The 15,128-nt window shown below is 48.7% G+C and overlaps 1 protein-coding gene across 1 annotated transcript in view; it reads left to right on the forward strand.

Moving 5' to 3' along the window:
* The window catches only part of LOC112994486 (mitogen-activated protein kinase 4), a 70,946-nt gene extending 59,760 nt beyond the window's left edge, over window positions 1-11,186 (forward strand). The window contains exons 4-6 of the mRNA XM_064499825.1: window positions 2,767-2,928; window positions 5,636-5,837; window positions 7,755-11,186. Of these exons, the coding sequence (XP_064355895.1) occupies window positions 2,767-2,928; window positions 5,636-5,837; window positions 7,755-8,442 (1,052 nt within the window). The 3' untranslated portion in view covers window positions 8,443-11,186. The remainder of the gene's footprint in view (window positions 1-2,766; window positions 2,929-5,635; window positions 5,838-7,754) is intronic.
* Window positions 11,187-15,128: the final 3,942 nt, after the last annotated feature.

Raw genomic sequence — 15,128 nt, forward strand, 5'->3', positions numbered from 1 at the left:
GCAAGGCTCCCGAAGGCCGTATGGTGACTTTTCCCACGGGATCAGTCAGACACATGTCTCGCTTGCCAGGGAGTCTGTCAGGGCTTGGGTGTTCATCCTCGACTTGCCTGCAGCTCGGGGAGGAATTTCCTTTCCGACAATACATGCGTGAAGCTGAGCTCCTAATCCTCTAGTCTGATAATGGCACCTTGCATTTATTCTGCCTTTAGTTCATGTTTTCCTTTTTGTGAATTCATGCATTCGGAAGCTCCCTAGGGGTTACACAAACGGAGGGTCGTGGGTGGAGAACTGGGTTCCTACGAGCCGTAGGCTGCTCCAGGGTCAATTAGCAGCTTCTCTGGGTGGCGAAACGCCGTGCCTTCGCGCTGTGCTCGATCCTCTGGCACAGGTCACCGCTTGTGAGTAACGCTGCCGGAAACCTGTCAGTCGGACAGCAAGGAACGTGGTAGCGTGGAGATCCCCGTTGGTTTGTCTGCTCTGGACAGCTCACTATCTTAATGGATAGCCCCGGCTCTAGGGACAGAATATTTATCATCGGCGTTCCTGGCGGACAGGAGATCGATGGTACAACTCAGGATTTATGCCAGGCAGCTTCTCTGTGCACGTAAGAAGCTGGAAATCGTCAGCAGAGCTCTTGGTCAAATTCAATACTGCGCTAAAGAATAGGATTAACCTTCATTAATTAGGCGGTTGGCTGTGCTCCACTCTGCTGGCACTACTGTTCCTCGCTTATCACTGACGGCTAGCCAGCTCTGAGTGGAAGCTTAGGAATATGTGGATAAAAACGTCGTCAAGGAAAAGGATTTAAAAAAAATAGATATAAAAATAGATATAAGAGATATCAGCACCTGTGCTCTGTGGTTTCAGCCAGGAATGCTTTCTGCTTCATAACCATTTTAAATAGTTGGCCAGGTTAGCCAAAGCGGTACGCTGACGCTCTGAAGGCTATTTTAAAGTCATGTAACATCTGTCCAAGCCTCTGTGAGCATACAGAGTTTTATTGCAGCAATTCAGTGCCGCGGCTCTGACAGACTAGGAGCCTATGGGTATTGCTGCGACTAAATTGAACTTGCAGTGTAAATCAGGAGGGGAGATAAAGCCGGGGTCCCCAAGCACCGATTTTGCCTGTGACATGTGCAGCCATGCCAGACCCCACTCCAACCTTAGACTTCATAAATCATCTTTTTGTCAGAAAAAAAATGAAACTCATGTCGATTATACCAGGAGGGCTGATCATCTAGGTCAACTACGTACCCTTAAAAAGAGGGGACCTGGTTTTACTGGGGGAATAGTGCATTTTGTGAATCTGACCTAATGGGTGGCTTGATCTTCACTATTTTGGAGCAGCTGGGAATCCCAGTGACACGATGAACAGCTGGAGGTATGCCAGGCTTTGGGAACGGCACTGCTTAGGTAGGCACCCATGTGCAGATTGAGGCATCTCGCCTGAGGACATCTTGCCTGCTGCTGCGTAGAAGCAACAAAAGACAGCACATTTAGCTTCATCCGGTAAAGCACGGAGTCCATTTCCTTTGCTCTGTGACTGCATTGCCAGGTTCCTGCGAGAAGCCCGTGGTGGAGCTGCCCCTGCTGCCCTTTGCGCTCTTTGGTGCGCGTTATGGGCCCAGGAGCGCTCGGAGACGAGCGTTCCCAGAAGGGCAGCAGTGCCGGGCTGCCCGGGGACGCGGCGGGGTCGGAGGCTGCAGGGGAGGCAGCTCTCATCCGCTGCTCTGCTTGTGCAGAGAGTGACCGGTTCTGCATGCAGAAACCGTGGTGCTCAACGTGCAGCGCGCTTAGCTGCAGTCACAGCTCCTCTCTCGTGACCGCCGAAAATCGACCATTAATTTCCACAGTTATTCCAAGCCATCCGCTTCCAAATATTCACGTGGAACAGGGCAAGCCCGAAAGAAGAGAGGGAGGACTGCAGCACATGGCAGGCTCCTCAGCTGCCCTCATCCACCGCGTCCGCGGTCACGCCACCTTCTCTCGGTGCTGATAAAGGCCAGGGGATGCTGCTGACTGCTGCCACCGTAGTGGCATTTAAGAGCAGCATTTAGTTGGGGATGTTTATAAGACTGCAAAAAGCTCTTATATAGATGCAGTCATAATAGCCAGAAAGTTCTCTGCCTCTTTTCTGAAGGCTTTTGGGATCTTAATGGAGCTATTGCACTGTCAGAGTGAGCTGAGATTGGCCAGTGGAGTCGGGATTATTAGGGGAGGACAGACTGACAGACAGACAGACAGCATGAGACCAACAACAGGAAAAACCTCAGCTCATGCTGGGGGCAGAGCCAGGGGGTGTGGACAGGGAGCTGGGACCTTTCCCAGGCTGGACCGTGGTTGTGTGCGCAGAGGAACTGCTGCTGAGCTGGGGAGAGGTAGCAAAAGCGAGAGCAACAGCAGTGTGGCATTAAAGTGCTTGGTACCTGCTTTGCATACATGGGCAAATGACATCCTTGTGCTCAGCCTTAAAGTAGAGCTTCTGGGCAAAAGACAGGATGGGAACAGAAGGGCAGGGAGCTGAAGTGATCTGGAGACATCGCTGCATCTGGTCCATAAAAAGGTGGCGACTGAATTGTCCTTGGAAAAAAGAGCAGTGCCTAATGCCACCCACATCAGCTTGTCTGGCATTTGCTGCTCCTGAGGCGTGGCACTGGGGTGACAGAGGATTCAACGCAGAGCGGTGGTCGTGCAGGTGTGTGGCTGGTAACACTGGCTCCACTGATCTACATTCTGGGCCCAACTCACTGTTTTCTGCTTCTTTAGGAGGGCACGAGCTGGAACAGATGCAACTTATTCTGGAGACGATCCCTGTTATCCACGAGGAAGACAAAGAGGAGCTGCTCAGAGTGATGCCCAGTTTCATCAACAGTACCTGGGAAGTGAGGAAGCCCCTGCGCAAGCTGCTCCCTGAAGTGAACAGCGAAGGTACCGTAGTGTTTGGTGGTTTTGACAATGTTCTTCTGACTGGGCTTCCTTTGGCCACCTTATTTTCAGACCTGTTTCCTCAGTGGGTTACAGAAATTGTTCTCTAAGGAAAAATGCACTAATGCTGGTGAATATGAATTCAGAAATCTCAGGCTATGCGGCGCAGCTTGCCCAGTACGTCCCATAGTACTTGCATTCCTGTACTGGTTTTGGCTGCCTCACAGGCAGGGATCTTAGGAGGCTCTGAGGGCACGTGTTATGGTGATACTTAAAAGATGTGCTGAGGAGATGAAGGAGGTTTGTGGGAGGAAGGAGCTGTCTGGTCCCAACTTCCACAACCCCCGTCCCTGGGTAGCTGAATCCCCCGCTGGACTGGCTGGTTGCTCTGGGGACAGGCTGGGGCTTTGGGAAGGAGAAGGAGCATTGCCCCGCATTGAACCCGCACGTCCAATCATAGCTCAAAGTCTAAAACACTTTCCAAGGCACGTCACATCCCCCCAGGCCAGCTTTGCTTTGCCGTATTCACACGCCTTTCCTCAAGCCGTGCCGTTTCAGCCCAAAAGTTATTTTCAAAGCCTTGTTCATTTTCTTGTTGTGCTTCTTTGATAAATAAAATTGAATACTCCAAGAAAATAAATGCTTTTACTCCACAAACGTCTGAACTCCGTGAGATGGTTGCTAGAGGCAAAACCTTTGTCAAAGCACTCTGGTGTGACTGGAGCTGGGAAATCACTTGTCTTCAGGCTGTTGTGGCCTGAAATGATTGATCACCACTTCAGTTAATTCCCTCCTTTGGCTAAAGCTAAAAAAATGAACTGTGTCGTTGCAGGGGGGCTGCAAACTGCAGGCTCTTGGACTTGAACTTTAGCGTTGGCAGCTTTGTAGTCACACATCTCAGGGTGGCTTCATACCTAGAAGTCAAAGTAGAGCAGTAGGTACCAATGCACCACACCAACTCTTCAGAGCTCTTTCCAGGGCCTCTCTCCAGGTCTTTCCAGGATGGCATACCTGGACTTCTGCTTCTTTGGTTACCACCTCAGTGCTCCTGGAGGCTCGCTGGATCAGAACTGTTCTCGTGGTGCGGCCTGCGCCTCCGAATACTGACGTACGCAGTCCTTGTATTTGGGATTTGCCCTCTCCCTGCTCGGAAGCGTGTGTCTGGGCAGCCTGCGGATGGCTGCCAGGGCGCGCGTGTTGTGTCCTCCCTGCTCTACGCACACGCCGCCCGCGAGTGACATTCAACGCACAGGATCCGCAGGGGTGAATTTGCTTTGATGTGCACAACACGTCAAGCCTGAGCCCTACTTACGTTCACTAGCGTAACTCTTAATTATAAAAGAGTCCATTATAGGTGCTTGGCAATTGTGATACTCATTAGCCTTGGTTATCTAGAGACTACGTCAGCCTCCAGTAAGTATTAAATGGATTTATTCCCTGCCATTACTGCGGGAAGAAAGGTCACCTGCAATGCTTACATAATTCATTGAAATTTTCCTGCCTATGTGACCTGAACTCGTAATATATTGTTCCACCATGCTTCTTGCCTGAAGTTAGTGACCTTATGAAACTATTGATTCCTTCCTACTTAATTAATCCAAGCAATGAAATAATCCAGTGGGAGACAATTGGATATTGGTTAATATTTAAGCATTGAAGCAATAGGTGTGGCCTGTCTTTTTTGCTGGGTGATTTTTGCCCCTAAAGCTTCTTTAGCACAAAGAAACAGTCCAATCCATACAATTTCATTTTTATTGGGGATATTTCTGAAGGTGCAGTGAAAAAGATCTAACTGAAGAAAGGCACATTCCTAGTTGTATTATGTGAACTTTAAGGGGCCCTTCCGTAGACCAAGAATCATCTGAAACAGCATTATGTCTTTGATGACAGGATTTGATCTTTTCACATAACCTGAGCAAAAGAAATCTTCAAAAAAATCACAACAAACCCTATATGCTTCCATTTAATTCTAGTCACTCTCATTGCATCTAATTTCTTTGCTCATCATAGAAAGAATTCACTCCCCACTATCTTTGTAAAATAATTTTAGGCAGTGAGAATTCTTTAAATATTAATGGGCAAAATAATTTCATAGTGTTGGTCATGCCAAGGACTTTTAAAAATTGCTCTTTAAATCTAATCCCACTTCAGCTGCACGCACAAATGTGAAATTAGTTGTCTGAAATGGAATACGCTTGTAGAATGGATCTGAAAGTCTGGAATCAAATCCCAACATCACCCAAATTCTGCAAATATGCACATTAATTTTATCCATACTTGGAGGCACCACCTTCCAAAATGCTGCAAGGGCATAAGTCAAGGCACCCTAAAGTATATATGGAGAAGCCTTTTCTTTATTTGAAAAGGTGGGATGTGATTCAGGCCCTGGATCACAGTGCTGGGTATAATGTGTATCCTCTGTCCTGTGGAGGTGCAGTGCTCTCGACGTCATTTCTTCTGTTTCACTAAATGAACTAAAAGCTGTAGGCCGCAGGATCGTTCCAGTGCAAGCATACAGCTCCCATCAGGGCAAGACTGATGCGTATGCAGCGAGAACAAATGTGCCTGTGTTAGATGCACATAGGACTTGACCTTTAATTCCTTTCTTTCTCCAAGCAGATGTGTTATGGGGGATTCACAAGCTGTTCCTGAAAAGAAAGCTGGTATTGCTTTTGAGGAATCAGTGAGCTTGTTTCTCTGTGATTCACAGCTATTGATTTTCTGGAGAAAATACTGACATTTAACCCTATGGATCGATTAACGGCTGAGATGGGTCTGCAGCATCCTTATATGAGTCCGTATTCTTGCCCTGAGGATGAACCAGTGTCTCAACATCCGTTCCGGATTGAGGATGAGATTGATGATATTTTACTGATGGAAGCCAACCAGAGCCAGATGTCTAACTGGGACAGGTACAGTATCCAGGGCTGGTCTAGAAACTGCATGTTCACTTGAAGTTTTTAGGCAGAAGTTGACTGGCAAGTCTCTGACCTGTGGGTAATTTGTTTCAGTAATACATGCTCTAAACCCACAAAGGACCCCTGATTTTCCTTGTTTATGCCATGTTGCAATTCCAACTCAAGCTGGCACCTTGCTGAAGTCGGTGGACATTTTGTCATTGATTTCCACGGGGACTACGTTTGGGGTCTGCATGCTTAAGTTACCGGGTCGTTCTCTGCTGTTGGTTTTATTAACAGGCTGTGTTGTCTTCAGTCAAGTTGCATCTGTTTAAATGACGCTATGGTTCTCCTTCTATCTCCTGTTCATATAATACTAGTATAGAATAATGTTGTAATTCTTGTACCATTCAGGGATCAGGCCTGATCTGAAGCTCAGTATTTATCACTTTTCAAGATGCATAAGCCCCAGAGGCCACAGTTCTGGGGTTCTTGAAAAAAAAATCCATACCTGTATTGAATTTTAAATGGTTTGCTGAAAGTCATGCAGGAAGTGTAGAGCAGATCAAAGACTTGAACTGAAGTGTCTTATGTCCTAGATTATTATCCTAATTACTAGGGCCTTCCCAGGGACCAGAGCAGGCTAGGACAGAATGAGTAGCTAAGAATTAACTGTGTTCATTTTTCTATAGAGCTCCTTCTGTCTCGGCAGTATGAATATTTGAGGAAGCCTGTAGCATTGTTCTTCTCGGTATAGCGATTAAATCTCCAGACCTCGTTAATCCACTGTATTTCACCAACGTTCAAAAAATAATCTAAAGAAATCCCATACATTCACTATTATTAATCTCTCTGCCAGAGTGAACAACTACCAGCGTGGAGGGTGGGGGAACAACCAAGTAAATTAAATAAAGAGGAAACCAGGAAGCTTTTCTCAGCGTGTCTTCAGTGTGTCCCTACACCTCCCTGATTCCTGCCAGTTACAGTCACCAAAGCAGCAAATTTACTGCTTGGGCTCACCTTGCCATGCTTTCACCTCTTTGCTTCTGTATTTCGTGACGTGACACAATAAGCCGTGACCTGGACTGTTAGTCCTCCCACCCTGATGGAGAGGTTTGATATAGGGCTGTAAATTTTGCAACACAAACCAAGTGTTTTAGAAATGGGAAGTGGTTTTGCCTGTGTGTTGTGGGACACCTCAAGAGCGTTTCATTACCGAAAAATAGAGCCCCAAAACCTGGGATAACATGTCTTTTAAAGGCAGCTCAATTAGGAACCGGAAAATTCCTGGTCACTTTGGAAACTGTGTCTGAGAATATGAATGTTGCAGGTAGTTGCAACTGAGGTAGTTATGAGTCATTTAAGACGTTTTTGCTTAGCTAGGTGATACTTCAGGGATGCTCTGAGTCCGTGACATCAAAGTAAACTGGTGATGTCCACTCTCAGTGGTGATTTAAGCTAATCTTTTCTTACTTTTGTTGCAGTGGATGAGGAGCACTCATACCGTTGGTGGCTGTTTCTGGGCTGAGGACGACTCATGATAATCAACTTACAATTTGATTATCAAGATTATCTAATCATGTTTTAATCCTAGATGGAGGGAATGTGAGAACCAGCTAAATGAAGGGGCAGACAGTTTGGTCCACTGGCTTTCATTCCCATTACTGGTCCCCTCCAGGCATCTTGGGCAAGTTCTCTTGATAAGTTATGCCAACCCCTGCCTTTTTTAACACACAAGAAAAAGTTCTGTAATATTGCCCAAGGTTTTGCTGTGCTTTGATTGAGTATTAAAGAACTTTGAGATCTGTAGGTAAATGGCTCATTAGCAAGAAAAAGGCAAAAGTTGCAGTAGTGGTGTGAATATTTGTTTTGTCGCTGATATTTATAATGAAGCCATCAGCTGTGAGTCTAATAGAAGCATGTCTTTCCCAGGTATCAAGTCAGCCTCTCCTCTGATTTGGAATGGAGACATGATAAATACCACGACATGGATGAGGTCCAGCGAGACCCACGGGCAGGGTCTGAATCCATTGCTGAAGAAGCACAAGTTGACCCACGAAAATATTCACAAAGCAGCTCAGAGAGGTTCTTAGAGCTATCACACTCATCAATGGACCGCGTATTTGATGCTGATTGCGGGAAATCATGTGATTACAAAGTGGGGTCACCTTCCTACTTGGACAAATTGCTGTGGAGAGACAATAAGCCCCATCATTACTCAGAACCCAAGCTGATTTTAGATTTATCCCACTGGAAAAGAGCAACCATAGCACCCACAGCTGAGCTATCTCTGGAAGAAGAACCATCCAATCTCTTTCTGGAGATTGCTCAATGGGTGAAGAGCACTCAGGTGGGTCTTGAGTGTTCCAGTCCTCTTCCGGAGATTCAAGAACGGAGCCTGCCATCTTCTCCTCACCATCTCCACAAAGAATCCAAGGAGGTAGGTGGTGAAACAGACCCTGAGTTTGACTTGGACGTCTTCATCTCCAGGGCACTGAAACTTTGCACAAAACCTGAGGATCTTCCAGACAACAAGCTCAATGACATCAACGGGGCCTGCATAGCTGAGCACCCCAATGAGATCGTACAAACAGAAGTGTACCAGAAAGACCGATGGTGAAGCACCTGCATGTGGGCAACACCACTTCCCTCCGTTCCTCTTTGATAGCGTGGCCATGCCCTGTGCTGAGTGGCGCCAGGCTGTCATTGAGCATCAGCTTTTTTACACTATACCGAATGCCTTTTTCTGAAAAGGCAAGCACAAACCACATGCCCCTTTTGATGCCTTAGAAATACATCTAAGGGCATCAAGAGGTGTGAATGAAATACTGGGTTTCTTATACTGCCTTAACAATCTTGCCTTGCAATCTCTGGGACCGGTTTGGAACTTAAATGTACAACAGAAAGATGACAGTACAGGATAAGTTTACAAACGGAAGTCAAATCAACTTCTTTTTCTTTCTTTTTGTATAGTATCTTAAAATGATGAGGACACTAATCAGCATTTTCATTATGGTCAGACACCCTCCTGGTTTGACAGGTTCCAGACACACCAGCCGTAGGACTCCTTTGAGGCACTCGCTGAGAGAAGCAACGCCGAGGCGTATCCACGTTCTGCCTTCAGCCCGGGGAGAGCTTGCGAGAATGTAACTAGAGGCAGAATTTGGCCATGAGACAGAAAATAGTTGTTGGAGAATGTTAATGGGGAAGGAATTTGACCTACCGTATATGGGCCACTTTGGAATTTTTTCTGATTGGAAGATAAAATTTTTGTGAAGCGCATTCTCCTTATTTGGTTCCTCGCACATAAGTTTTCCCTTCTGCTGTACAGGGGTAACTTCAGAAGAGGAGTACTACTTCTCTTAGTACTTTTGAGGCCCAATACCATGTATTTAACAACCTAATACTGTGAATCCTGTCTCAGGCAACTGCCCAGCAGACCAGCAAATTCCAGCGTGTGGGCTGGACCAGGGCAGGGAGCGAGGAACAGGGGGTTTCACGACACGATGCGGCCTCTGTCACGCACTAGCTGTAGAGCCTGAGCAAGGTCACTTCCCTTCTCCATGACATTTCCCCCCACTGCTAAAAGAAAAAAGAAAGAATACTACTATTTACCTTCTCACAGAGAAGCCGTGAGAAAAAAATTGCTACAGTTTGTGCATTACTTTGATCAGACAGAGCACTGCGTGTACTAAATGTTGTCATGCCTTTCCATACTGGAAATCTGTGCTCTTTGGCCAATGTCTGAACAAAACTGTATTGGAAACTTCAGCCGTATTCAAATAGTCGCTTAAATTGGCTGGGTGGTCGTTTGTGCAGATGGTCCTACACACGAGGGAGGAAGGTCTCCTTGGTTCCTGTGGCATTAGATTTTTACACGTGTGCATTTCCTAATTGGCCACGATCACACATTAAAAAACAAATATTCCCATTCCTCCCAGGCACTTTGCTTTCCGCTTCCTTCGGAAGGTGATGGTGGCAGCAGGCGAACCAGCGCAACTCTGTAAATAGATATAAACACGACTGAGCTACTGTAACTTCTGTTTTCATCCACACTTCTGAGCACCTTAATAATTAATCCGCTAACAAGAGTTTGTATATGGAAGAAATGTTCTATACTTATATTTAATCGAACTAGTCAGTTTTTTAAATCGGAAACATGCAAATAGTTAGTGTTACAAAAGCAAACCTTCACTGTCCTCGCCAGCGTGTCACTGTGCTCTGCAGCACGGTGGCCTGACTTGCATTTGTAAAAGAGAAACTACTGTACTTCGTGACTCAAAGGTCCCTATTTAACTGCTGTTCCTGTAGGAATTAACAAGCAATCTGCTAAATAGTGCGAGATGGGAAGAAAACTCACGTGAGCCTTGGATGACTGACTCACAGCAGCACTTACTGCGTGAACCCTGGTGACTGTGCTCGGCGCGGCCGGGTCCGGGGTTGGGGGCTGCGTGGATGGGGACGGGGCAGGGGAGGGAAAGGCATCTGGAGCACGGGGCGAGGGGCACTGGTTGTCTGGGGTCGCACGTCCCCCGCGGAGGTCTAGACCCCTGCCTGGAAAGAGGAAACGGGGGAGAGACAGAGGGTTCATTTGCAGTGCGTTACAGATTATTTATATACCTCAACTAAAGCTCAGCACTTTTACTCGTGGTGGGAGAAACCCAGACTCTGCAGAAGCCGGTCCTCTGCTCCCCGTGCTCCCGCCGGCGCTGGAGAAGGAGCCCCAAATGCCCAGCGCCTCGCGGGGTGCGAGACACCGCGCTGGCGGGGTCGAGCGGAGGAGGACGGTGGGGATACGACAGAGTTGGCTGAGAGCGGAGGATGCGATCAGCGATGCCAGAGCTGACTTTTCAAACCCTCTGCTGACAGACTCAGCAAATATTTGCTGCTGTTGCGTTAACCATCAAGATGTACTGACCTGAGAAATCGCTATTGATCAAACCATGTCAGTATTTTCCTCAGCGGACGCAAATCTTCACATCCTCTGAAACAAGAAGCCATTTCGCGGGGGTCGTCACGTTCACTCGAACGTACGGGACTCAATTTACTACGGCCATGGAAGCACCAGGTTTGCTTTTGAAAGTTGTGTTTCGGTGGGGCGCGGGAGTTTGCGGGCCCGCCGTAAAAACACGTTGTGAACTTGGTGGCAAGCGAAGGCAGAGCTGCCGCAGCTGCCCCGGGGACGGCGGCTGTCCCCGTCCGCACACTGCTTGCGCCACGCCGCTCCGAGACACTGGCGGGGCTGCCTGGGAAGGGGGGTGACAGCGGTGGCTTCACCGTGTTACCTGGGCGCGTTCAGCCGGTCACAAGCCAGATTTTTTTTTTTCCTCATCTGCAACAATAAAATTTAAGGCTTGAATCTCCTCTGCTTCGTAGCGTTGTTTATTTTTATAAAGAACCGTCCCGGTATTGAGCACATCCCGCACAGCCGCGGCCTGGCCGGGGTTTGGGGACAGTGACTGCGCTGGGGGACCGTCCCATGGCAGCGAGGGGGCTGCTGGCACTTGGCTGCTCCGAAGGTGCTTTCCAGGGCGAAACGGTGCCTCTGGCGCCGTGCAGGGCTTTGGGTACCGGCCCCACGGCTGTTCCTTCCCCCATCACAAATATCCCACTATTTTTACCGCAGTTTATTTTTAATTGTGCCGTGACGCAGCAGCTGGTATGACACCGTGGAGCTGCATTACACACATCTGCAGAGCTTTGCCATTAAAGTCATGGGAAAAAAAAATCAACTTCCTCTTATTTTTAAATAAAATTTTACAGGCATCCTGGGAAGGATTTCCTAGGCAAGTATTTCCTATGAACCCCAGAGTAAAACCACAAAATAGTGTTGACAAACGTTAGAAATGGAGCTATCGGAGACTGAACGGCTAATGGTCATTTCTGTCCATTTTAAACCCAAGACGAACCTATATTTGCACAGTTTCGTGCCACCAGCTAACATTTGTATAATGTCACATGCTGTCATTTCAGGTCCGAAATGAGTTTCTTTCTGTTGATTGTAAGAGGAACTGAGGAGGACCAATATACCGTGTGGTGTTTGGTATTTTCAAAGGCCGAGTTTGAACCTGAAGTCGTGCAGCATCCTGGAGAGCGCAGCCATCTCAAAGCGTAGCTCAAGTCTCGGAGCCCATGAGCAGCGCGTTGTTTTGAACCCATCTGGCAGCCGCTGGAGTTAGTTTATACCAATCGCCTTGCTAAATTCAAAGAGTAGGATTTTATTTGTCAAAAAAAGGAAAATCTGTCTTAAAAAAGACAGCCTTTTCTCACAGAGGCTTGTTCCACTGGGTCTGGTGCTGCAGCAGAATCAGTTGTAACAGAAGGATCTGAAAGGGGCTGCTGGGGTTAACTGTGCACTGAAAATAAGCAGGTGTTTTAGGAATACACGCTGGTTGCAGTATAAATATCTGGGACAAAAATTGGGTAATTAAACAGAGCTACTCCAATCTCCAGGATGAGGCATATACAAACAACCTGTGCATGAGATTGGCTCTGCAATCAGGGATAGCAGAGGGAAGAAACAGGGCTTTTATTTTATTTTACTTTTTATTTTTGGTTAGAGCAGAGTTGCTAATGCTATCCTAGTCTGATACAGATCTGCACTGGGCGGGCACTTCATGAAACTAATTTCAACAGCCTGTGCTGAGTCTCATGAAAACACTCTGTAGCGGTGCAACGGGAACCTCACAGCATGGCTAAACTCAAAGCTACAAAACAGCTTGTAAAAATGCAAAATCCTCAGCCCCTGCAGAGCCTCCGTCCTCGCTTTGGCAAGGGCCGCTTGGGCACCTCCTCTGCAGCACCATAAAATCCACGTAGCCCCTGCGAGCTCCTTGCCAGGAGAGGGAATTGTGGCGATCGGGTTTTGATTGCTTTTCTGAGTCAAGTTTGCCAGATTGTTTTCCGAGCCGAAAACGCGTGTGCCCGCCGCCTCCCCCCGCCGTGCTGACGCGCGTTGGGCTGCGCAGCCCTGGGAGGCGGCGGGCAGCGCCGGGCTGGCTGCTTCCCGGGCCGCTGCTGGAACCGGTTCCAAATCGCAGGGCGTTTCCATTAGCCCCACTAGCACGGCGTTGCCGCGGTCAGGAGGGAGCCGAAGATCAACGGAGCTGCTTAAGCTCAGCCAGGTCTGATAAATGGAGCAGCTTAAGCTCAGCCAGGTCCGACTAGCTGTAGGGCCGGTGGGAGGGACAGGGCTGTCATGTTGCCATGCAAGTGTCAGCTGTGAAAGGGAGGTAAAAGAAAAGCCTCCCTCTTCAGAGAAGAAGTTATATGATGTTTATTCATCGCAGCCTGGAGAGGCCGTCACCGTAGCAAAGCAAGGCCTTACCTCCGAGTGTGTCCGCCCTTAACTCAGAGCACCCGCAGCTGGCACCCGCAGTGCGATGGAGATGGCCACGTTCGTCTCTACCTACAAAAGGATGCAGCGGGATTAGCGTCTCTGTCCAAAATTAGCAGCAAATCAGTGGCTGAACCGGGAAGGGACCAGCAGCGAGCAGCAGTGCCCCTGCCCACGCTCACCCACAGCGTCTCCCGGCCGCGACCGCCGCGCCACGGCCTCGCTGCTTGCTCTCAGAGCATGCGTCTGCACCCCGACGCGCAGCCCGGCTCCCCTGGGTCTTGGGGGGCCTCACCGAGCCCGGCCAAGCAGCAAGGCATCCCGTGCTTGCTGTCTCGTGCTGTGCTCGTACGTGGTGCTTGCAGCCTTCTCCCAGCGCTCGTTCCCCTTTAGACAACCCTTATTTCCCTGTTCCGTGGTGAGGAGCAGCCCAGCTGCTTGTGCCGCGCTGGGGTGGACGCCCGGACTGCCGCGTGGTTTTGGAGGCCTGGTCCAGGGAAACAGGGATGTGACAGGAGCCCGGAGCAGATGAGCACAGGCCTGGACCTCGCTGGCCAAGGGGAGATGGGGACGTGTGGCTTGGGAGTGCTGCCAGGAGTGCTTCGTCTACAGCTGATGCTGTTAACCGGCATGTAAAAATCTGGTGGTCAAGGATTTTCACTGGAAATAAAGAGGGAAATGGGTGTTAGGATAGCAAAATTCAGGTCAAATGTGAGCTGTTTAGGGGTGGGACTTGCTTTGGGTTATATGGAGGGGGCTGTTTCTAAAACTCGGAATTGGGTTTGCATCTTACATGCAGTTTTCAACACTCAGATCTAGAGTCACTACTGGTGAAACAGAAACAACAGGTTCCCCTGAGCCTGTGTTAGCACGTGTCCTTCTGCTTGCGTTCTAGTAGCACATCCAGCATCTCTTCATTCCCACCAAAACAAAAGTACTGGCCCAAAGGCAGCCTGGCCTGAGACAAGGCATCTGACCTGAGAGCCACAGCGAGGAATGTTCTCCAGCTCTCCAAAATCCATCTTGCTACAATCGTTTTCTTCTGCATGGGTCTAACCCTAAGCACTGACACACAAGGTTGCCTTTCGCAGATGACAGCACTGTGGTTTTTTTGCTTCTTCTTCTTCTAGTAAGCAGCAGCTGGGTGACAGCCCATCCTGCTACATGTCAGCTGAAATACGGGCAGGACAGTCAGGATCGCCCATATCATGAATTGGTCAAAACTAACCTTTAGTTTTTTCATGACAGTGATGTTTCTAGGCAGCAAGAGCAGACAAGACGTTGGACTTTGCTGGGGGACTGGCTGGACTTGAGGGGTGTCCGGACGCCGAAGGGAAGGGGTGCAGGACTGCAACATCGCAGCCAAATCCTCCTTCGAGACCGTGACCCAAAGCAGGGCTGTGGCTCTGGACGGCAGCATCTTGCGCCCGCTGGACAGGTGGGAGGAATTGTGTTTCGTGGTTAAAACCGTGTCTGATGAATCGCTGACTTCTGATTTTCGCAGCTCTTGGAGATGTTGCTTGTGTTAGGCGAGGGAGGACTGCCCTCTGCAGGGCAGCTGGTACAAGGGGATTTCTGTCCTTTCCAATGCACTGCCTGGATTAAGCCCACAAACCAACCCCCCCGGGGATTTAAACCGATGACACTGCCCCGGGAGAGGGCCCAGCCTCGAACTTACGTTCTCCCTCCACCAACAAGCTTCCATTTGTACTACGTGTGTGCAGAAGACCTGCAAGGTGAGGAGGTACCACAGCTGCTGATACGACATCAAACTTTTCCCTCTGCAGGGAGAAAAAATAAGCAACCAGTGAGCCGAAGCTGTAGGTCCAGCCTGCGAGGTGGTGACCATTCCCACCTGCGAATGAAGCCAGCAGGTGCGTTTTCTTGCTGAGTTGCATCCTGCAGGTTTTCTCCAGCAAAGCATTTAAGCACCTTATCATCAAGCAGGTCAGCAGAGTCATTTAAGTTGA

The sequence above is a fragment of the Dromaius novaehollandiae genome, chromosome W (genome assembly GCF_036370855.1).
Source record: "Dromaius novaehollandiae isolate bDroNov1 chromosome W, bDroNov1.hap1, whole genome shotgun sequence".
NCBI classification, from domain to species: Eukaryota; Metazoa; Chordata; class Aves; order Casuariiformes; family Dromaiidae; genus Dromaius; species Dromaius novaehollandiae.